Raw genomic sequence first — 8,968 nt, 5'->3', positions numbered from 1 at the left:
AAAAAGAGATGTTGAGTAAGTGAGTGTTTGGGACCAATAAAGAATGCAAACACATGATCTTAAATTGCACCAAGACTGTCTGGCACAGATTTTGTTCTCTTGTGCCCAGTCTAAATGTATACTCTCATTCACTTCTTATATGTTTCATCACCAACCAGCTGAGAATGTCACTAATTTGGAGATTTGGGAATTACCTCACAGTTTATTTTGGCCACGTAAAGGGACAGACTGTTAGTATGAAAAAGCACACCATCATCAAAAAGCTACATTTCAGTGATTACTTCTACTCCAAGATCCTTAATCAAAGCCCATGTGTATTGTGTTCTCCAAAGATTGATGAGTTTAGGTATATTTGTTTGTGATTTGATTGTTAACATGTGATCTTTGCATGTGAGCAAATCATGAGACTTTGAAACTAGTGAGAGAAAGACGTATGACAGATCCATCCGATTATCACATGCATAGGATTACACAGTAGAAAGAAAATCACATGATTTGCTGTAGTATAACTCTGAGAGAGAACAGATCAAAGACAAACATTAACCCAAAGCCAAGTTCAGAGATCTGCAGAGATCTTTTATATGAAATAATAGGTCAATGGCAACAGTTCAGTTTTAAATGGATCATGGGTAAGATTGTGACATAAAAGTGCTGAATTGCATTTTGGAATATTACTTTGTGAAACTATGTCTTAATCAAAACATTAGTTTCATAATAAAGCAATTTCAAAGGTAAGGATTCCAGAAAATCTAAATGAGTGTGAAATGAATTTTCTTGAATTTCCCCTAGGGATCAATAAAGTATCTATCTATCTATCTATCTATCTATCTATCTATCTATCTATCTCTCTCTCTCTCTCTATATATATATATATATATATATATATATATATATATATATATATATATTTGGGATCATGAGGGCTTTTCTTTTTTTTGTAAGAGGTGCACTAGGCTACAGCATATATATATATATATATATATATATATGCTGTAGCCCCTAGTGCACCTCTTAAAAAAAAAAAAGAAAGCCCTCATGATCCCAAATTGCACGTTTAAGGCAGTGCTGGGGACCTCGCCCATATGGCTAAGGTTTTGTCTCATTAAACGTAACATAACATTACATAACCTTCTGATTCAAGGTTTATCTGATACCATCCGGAATTGTGCACAGCGTAAGGGGACGCCTCTCAGACAAAGATGGGGACGCCTCTCAGACAAAGATGAACCGAACCCTCCTTTCTTTTCAGCTTCACAAAGCCACCAATCACAGCGCTTGTTTATATTGTGAGAAAGCGTGCCGGCTCATGTGGAATTGGGGGCGCATTTATAAACGCTTCGCCAGGCCCTATGCAAACTTGCGTATTGTGTGCACTGCAAAGTGGAGAGACCGATTTGCCCTCTAGCTGCACAAAGGTAGCAGGCCGAGAGTGTGATAAGCGATCAGCTAATTCCCTGACAGTCTGGTTCATATAGGCTACGTTTGGAAACTGCACATTTGAAACTTAGAACATTTATCGTTGGTTTATTATTTTAATCATGGTTTTCATAATAATTTGTTTAAGTCTATTCGTAGCATCGTTTTCAGTTGAAGCGCGAGTTACCAAAAGATATATAATCGGGTGCCCTGACCGTTGCGATAAGACAATGTGTCCGACCGTATCAAAGGAGTGTTCAACGGGACAAGTTCTGGACCAGTGTAACTGCTGTCCCGTGTGCGCCTCTGGAGAGGGCGAAGCATGTGGCGGCATCGGGAAGTTAGGAGACCCGGTGTGCGGTGAGGGACTAGAGTGCGCTGTGGCGACTGGGGTAGGGTACACCGCGACGGTCCGGAGAAGAGGCAAAGCTGGATCTTGTGTATGCAAAACCACGGAGCCCGTCTGTGGAAGCGATGGAGTGTCCTACCGGAATATCTGCGAACTCAAGCGAGTCAGTAGTCGGGCGCAGAAACTTCAGCAGCCGCCAGTCCTTTTCATCCAGCGTGGAGCTTGCGGAAAGTGTAAGTTATTCACATGGACACTTACAAGTTAAAGACAGCAAATGAGCTGCCACTATGTTCACAACATAATTATATTTGAATGCAAAACAATGTCTTGAAACCAAAATTAGGAGCAAAAAAAAGTTAACAGATCACTTTTGCCGTGCCAGTGTCCTGAGCTGATGAGGTAGCTTGTCCTGATGCGCCTTCCATCACTTTTGTCATAATAAGTATAACATTTATTGGAATCCTGTTCCTTTTCTTTGAAGGTGGACGGGACTTTTTTCTATATGAACGACTCTTATTATTGCATCTGACACTGATTTGTAGCACACATTAAAAGTCTATGCTGAATTTAACACGCATACAAAATGCTTGCTTCAACATTATTGGCCAAGAATGTGACTCTTGTGTCTGATCCCTTTGTCTGGAACTGCTTTATTCTGGTGACAGGGGAAATAATTGCTTGCTGAGATCAAAGGTACTCCGGCTCCTCTCTGTAAAATGCACATAGTATAGAGAGACAGCTTGATGGGGTTTAACCATGTATATGGTTCTTGGTATTTGTATTATTACAAACATTAACATTATTATTCACATAGGTCTACTGTCCTTGAAGTAGACCCCTACGCCTACATCCTGGTGTCAGTTGAAGTCCCCTCTCTATCTGGGCCAATGTGACATAACACAAACCATACCAGTCTCACAGTTGTGTCTGCCTGCCTCAGCAGCACTCCACTCTAAAGGCCCCCTGTTGTTTTAGTCTCTGTATCTCTGAGTATGTGTGCATGTATTTTATAACATTCCTCAGGGAAGTCAAAGAGAGGCTACGGTTACTGTATAGATGTTACCAAAAACACATATGGTTTTGGTGAAGTGTCTTAAACAGATGCTTAAAGTTGGAAAATGCTGTATGAAGTAAATTGTTTGGATTTACAGATGTAGATTATTATGTGTTCCTGTCTGTTTTGAACCATATGTCATATGGGATGTTGAATTTTTCAATAGCTCTCCCATTACTTTGACCCTTTAACTTCACTACGACGTGTTCCCTAATAACTATTTAGGTACATATCCAGGAGCTAAGGGCTTTTTTCATGCTATGAAGCCTGTCATTATCATCAGCACGGTGGTGCTAGTAGGACAGGTGTCTGCGGTTCAGATGATCCATGCACCACAAATGTTAAAAAATTTGCCTTCCAGCTTTTTTTTTGTTGCCCAAATGGTGGAGAAAAAAAGCTACATGCAACTTTTCCTCTCATCCCAGACGTAACACCGCTGAGGTCTCCTAATGCTATGCAGCTTATTCATTCTCAGTTAAGCTGGAGTTTCCCTGCGTTCAGTGTTTTGCTCCGTGCCTGAGGTGCTATTCCAGCCGTGCTCTTGACAACGTTTAGGATACGTTTTCGTCTCAATATATTCCTACAGTCCAAGCTGCTGTCATATTGGTCCAATGAAGAAGTACAGTAGGGTGCCAAGCTGCTAGAGGTCCCAGTGCTCTGGACGGAGGCCTCTCCTCCAAAAAAAAAGCAAATAAGCCGGGCAGCACTTCATATGATGTCATTTGCATCTGTTTCTGAAGTTGAAGTAGGGGGTGGGGATTGGGGGGGTTATGCAAGTTATTTTGGCTGGCTTTGGATGTAGGTCAAATTCTGCAGTCATCGTGGCGCACATGAGTTTGAAAGTCAATTAATTGGACGAATGACATGCATGGGAAATATCCAGAAACACCCCAGTGGTGCCTCAAGTGTTTTCTTAAGACAAAGGCAAACGTGGAGGCGAAGCAGTGGAGGGAGGTTGGGGGTAGAGCAGATATGAAATAAAAGCTAAATCCTGTTATCAAGCCAAGAAAGCTGACACTGACATGAGTTGGCTTGGAAAGTGGGGTTGAGATCTCTGTGCTATGCCGTCCGTGGGAGTTCTCGTGCGTGGTGCACCATCTGAGGGAGGGCCTCGACTGACCGCAGCCTTTGATGTGGAGTGTCACTGAGTGCAAGAGCGTGTCTCTCACATGTGCCGGGCCGGGAGGTTAACTCTCATCTGGATCGCTCTCTGCCCGCTTCACTCCCTGCTCCCTGTGAAATGGAGGAGTGCGTTCAATGTGATTTATCACTGTCTGTCCGCGTCTCACTCTCCACTACTTTTTTTTTTTACTCTCTGACCCGACGGCCGTATCTCTCCGTACCTCCATTATCCATGCATCACTCTCTCTCAACCTCGTTCTTAACTCGGTGTGTTTTTCCTTCACATTCACTCGTTCTCTCTCTATCTCACCCTCCTTTTTTTGCCTCCATTTTCCACTCTGCCATCATTTCCTCTTTGATGGCTGTGATAAGACGGTTCTCACCGCTCTGTATATTGTGAACCCGGACGCAGTGGTGGCCCACTCCATATCTGCAGTCCCCTTCCATTAGATCCCGTCCCCTGATAGAGCAGCCGCGGAGTCTGTATCCGTGGTCCTATGCAGACTTCCTGCTGTCTCGCTCCGCTGATGGTGCAGAGATAAATAGATGGGCAAGTAGACCCCCACTCAATGACCGTTTGACAATGTTGATACTGGAGAGGGACACATCTACACTGAAGCAAACACAAAGACACTGTGACAACAAATTCGCACATTCACACACACACACACACACAGACGGACAGACACTGACACACACACACATACACGTGTACAGAGAAAAACTGGGGGAGAGAGAAAAAGAGAGAGAGATCACTACCAGTCCTCTGGGAACAGTTGCTATGATGATTTAGGCTGTTTGTGACAGGTGGGTGTGTGTCCTCTGCCAGCTCACATAGGCAGTATAAAACAGAGAGAGACAGAGGGAGGGAGAGAGAGAGAGGGGACAGAGTTACCGTAATGTGACCCCTGCTACAGAAAACCAATCCCTCACTCTGCACTCACTTCCTGCTGGAAAATACTCATAAAGCTTCAGGGCTAAGACAAAGTGCCAGGCAGGTGTGTGTGTTTGTGTGTGTGTGTGTGTGTGTGTGTGTGTGTGTGTGTGTGTGTGTGTGTGTGTGTGTGTGTGTGTGTTCAACTGGAACTGATTGCTAGATTGAGATAGTGGCCCTTTGTGGCGTCTCCCTGGATGTATAGACATGACATGACAGACTTAATAAAACACTGTCATCCTTGTGTGCGGACCACTTGGGTTCCCACATGCTTCCACACCATTTCCTATTTCTCCACAGAGCTGTATGTCCGTGTGTGTGTGTGTGTGTGTCCAGGGCTTCCCCTGGTGGTATGAGACTGTGGGAACAGCTCTTTGGGTCCCATAAAGCAATTTCCTCTTTGCATCCACTCTGTTTTTGGACGAGTAAATGTCAGGAAAGAGACGAGCCGTCCATATATTCCTGATGTTGACTCTCTGTAGATATTATCCTCTCCTTCAGACACCATGTTACTGTCCTTTACATGCTTTTGTTCATGTTGACAATTCATTACTGTAACTGATAACCTCCCCCCCCCCCCATCTTGGAATCGCTAAGGCCACGTTTCCTCTGAGAACGAACTGAAAGCGAGTCTTGAAACACTTGCCCTAGATTGCCAAAGTTGCTATTTTCTCTGCCTGGGCCTTCCATATTGCCAATTTCACTCGGCCAAACAAAATGTTGATGAAACATTTGTATCCGTGCCCAAAACCAACAAGCGTTTTGGCATGAGAACAGAAAATTTGAATGTGACGTATTCTCCTGAGGTCTCAGCCCACAGCAAATAAATACAGTCCACAGATGTTTGAACCAACTCAGAACTGTCTCCCTCTATCTATCTAGATTGGACACGATCAGAATATGGGAGTAAGAAAGGAATAATGAGGGACAGAATGAGATAGTGTGCCTGTGTGACTGAATGTTCAAGTCTTCTTCAAGTCTTAAGTTTGATTTGCACTTGAAGGCCACTGACGCCCTCCACATGTGTCCCCATGGCGTCGCCACATGGAGTGGATTAGATTCTTCCATCATGTTTGAGCAGTTAGGGGCATACGTGCAGTGTACTGGACCATGAGATAAGGGTGGCTGATGATTTTTTGGAACCGAGGATGTGGTGGTTGCCTGCCCAAAAGCATCTCATGCATACCCCACTGCAGAGTCGGGGAGGATGTAGAGCATTTATTTTACTCGGCATGTTTAAACTGTTTCCAATTTAACTGGTGTTAACATCTTTATTTTCTTTCTTTCTTTATTTAGATTTCTGTTAATGATTCTGGGACACACACCCAGTAAGTGAAACAAGTCAGAGACACTGTGAGACTTTCAAATGGTTGTTTACTAGTGAGCATGTGCACAGCATATTGACAGGAAGGAGTGTGCTTCTAGAGTGGGTACAGGCTGTAGAACAACAGAAGGAAGGCAAGCATTGCTTTCAGCAGCTTTGGAATGGGTTTTAAGACTTCAGTCTGGAGAGTATAATACTATGCCCTACCAAGAGTCACCCACTTTCCCCAATAGATATGAGTTTCACAGCAGAATAATTGTCTCTTTACACTCTTTTTTCACTCTGCTGCCAGGACATAAACACCCATCAAGGTTTTCCTCATTATGGTCCAAGTATGGACAGAAGGTCTGACGGTCGTAAATTTGGAGAGATGAAGCGCTGTCGGGGGTTGTCCTCGAAATGCACTGCGCAGTAGGGTCACGGTGCTGATATGTCTCCCTAGACAGGGCATTTCCCATAATCCCTTTCTCTCGGAGACTGACTTGGAGCTATGAGACCAAGTGAGCTACAGAAAAATACACTGTTTTAGTTTTTAGTTTTAGTTAGGACATATGCACTCATCTGGCAGGATTTCAATGACAACAGAGAGAAAAAATATCCAGTGGAAAAAAATACTATGTGGGTCGATGTCGTCTTTTTTTTTTTTTCAGGCATCTGTTGAATTCAACTCTGCTTCGGTCTTCAAGTTCAGTAAGCACTTGGAGGCATTCGATTTGAAAGGTCCTCTTTGAAGACTTTTAAAGATCTTGGCAGTTTTTGCCTTTTAATGATATTGCATTTTATGTGCTCTAGATGTCTTTGTGTGATGTCTTTGTGCTCTTAATGGCTTTGCGCACTTTGGCATGGCAGATGCCAAAATGTCTGTGTCTCCTCTTTGTCTTTGGCTTTCCCAACTTCCTCTCTCATCAGAGCAGTACCATGAATGCAGAATGCTGATGTCATAAACATGCGCCCTCTGTCACACCGTGGTCAACAGCCAGGGATGGACTGCACGGGCCTACCGGGCCCAGGCCCAGGGGCCCAAGGGGTCAGGGGGCCCTGAAGCCCAAGCCTTTGCATGGAATCACTGCCTCAATATCAACAGATCAGGGTGTAGGCTATGAATCTGATTGAATTAAAGTATTGGCCCCAAACCCCCAAAACACCAGAATACAGGAAATCGCATCAAACTAATTAAACATTTTCTGGGGAGGACCCCCAAACCCACCCTCCCACATATGCAACAATTAGTGGGGGGCCCTTAATACATCTGGGCCCAGGGGCCCAAAAGTTCATAATTTGTCCATGTCAACAGCCTGTGGAATATTGGATGCAGGGGCCTCTCGGCTACCACGTCTGGTCTGGTCTGGTTTGTCGTGGTTTTGCCTGGGTCAGCTGAAACCCTTCCTCGCTGGACAGATGCCTCACATTGTCAAAGCAGTTCTGGAAATTTGTGGGTGGCTCCCAGATCACACAGTGGAACTTAGCATGTATCCCAGTGTTGACCTCATTGTTGATTCAACACCAAATAAGTTTTGTCTCCAAATTCTGAGAAACAATTGTTGGAAACAAATATGGTGCATGGTAAGTATGACTTCAAAGACCTGTGCCAGTTTGTGATAAAAAAACAACTGCAACAATAGTCAGGTCCGTTAGACTAACAAACTGAAGGTGAAAAGGTGGATCTGGACCTCCACAGTTGAGGGCTTTGGGCTGTCTCTTCTGATTGTGTCTGACGACGACTCTGGAGGAGAATAGAAGTGTCCTCTTTCATTCAGATGGACACAACAGTGAACGTCTTTACAGGCCTTGGAAGAAAGACTGGAATTCCTTTTACAGTAATGGGTTGGAGTCATGAAGTCTTTCAGATCAAGTTTGATGGTCCAACCCAAGATGTCCTCTGTTCCCGTGGCAATGTGATGATAAGCAGCTGTGTTGTTTTGGTGACCCTACTGCGCAACGGCAGCTCATTGTTTGCACTTGTTAAATCCTGCTGGGTTCACCTAACTGCATTATGCCTATGTAAATATCATAGCTTTTGGCTGCTCCATTTCCATCACTTTGAATCAGTTTTGAAAACCCTGAGAAGAGAAATGAATTTTAGGATAATAATATGTGGCGTAGCGTTTGTTCCTCTTTCCTGTTTTTACTTTTACAAACCAGGGCTTTCAGAACTCAGCATGTTATTTATGACAATGGTCTTTATTAAATATTCTGCCCTTCCCAAAAATGGCATATGAAAAGTCACACTGACCATGATTTTTCCAGTGAACTTTGGCAGTGGCAGAAACCAACAGTTTGAGTTATAATAATAAACCTGTCTGTGTGTGTGTGTGTGTGTGTGTGTGTGTGTGTGTGTGTCTGTGTGTGTGTGTGTGTGTGTGTGTGTGTGTGTGTGTGTGTGTGTGTGTGTGTGTGTGTGTGTGTGTGTGTGTGGAAGTTCCCTCCTCTGGACATGAGAAGCGTGGCTGCTGGCTATGTAATTAACACAGAGCAGCACCACTACACATTCAAAGCCGGGTGCGTCTTTGTAAAATCACATAACAAAGCATTGTAGGCCCCCCAAAACTCGGTCCCTATGCAATCAGAGCGAGAGCGTCTAATCATCTGTCTCATTTGTTTCATTCTTCGGCACACTCTCTCACAAGCAGCTGTAGTGATGTTGCGTTACCCAGTCTGTAATTAAACACAATTACATTCAGAGGCATTCCACAGCAGATCTGTGGTAGTCCTACTGATGGTTCATAAAGCCACTCGTAAGAACCAGCAGTTTGTAAGTGTACGTTTCAC

At 43.9% G+C, this 8,968-nt stretch overlaps 1 protein-coding gene across 1 annotated transcript in view; it reads left to right on the top strand.

Annotated features, from left to right (window-relative positions):
- The first annotated feature begins 1,380 nt into the window (after positions 1-1,380).
- The window catches only part of LOC125311624 (serine protease HTRA1A), a 22,045-nt gene continuing 14,457 nt past the window's right edge, over positions 1,381-8,968 (top strand). Inside the window, exon 1 of the mRNA XM_048269856.1 lies at positions 1,381-1,998. Coding sequence (XP_048125813.1) covers positions 1,539-1,998 — 460 coding nt within the window. The 5' untranslated portion in view covers positions 1,381-1,538. The remainder of the gene's footprint in view (positions 1,999-8,968) is intronic.

The sequence above is a fragment of the Alosa alosa genome, chromosome 18 (genome assembly GCF_017589495.1).
Source record: "Alosa alosa isolate M-15738 ecotype Scorff River chromosome 18, AALO_Geno_1.1, whole genome shotgun sequence".
NCBI classification, from domain to species: Eukaryota; Metazoa; Chordata; class Actinopteri; order Clupeiformes; family Clupeidae; genus Alosa; species Alosa alosa.
The sequence above is the reverse complement of the archived record's forward strand: the minus strand, read 5'-3'. Positions and strand labels throughout refer to the sequence as shown.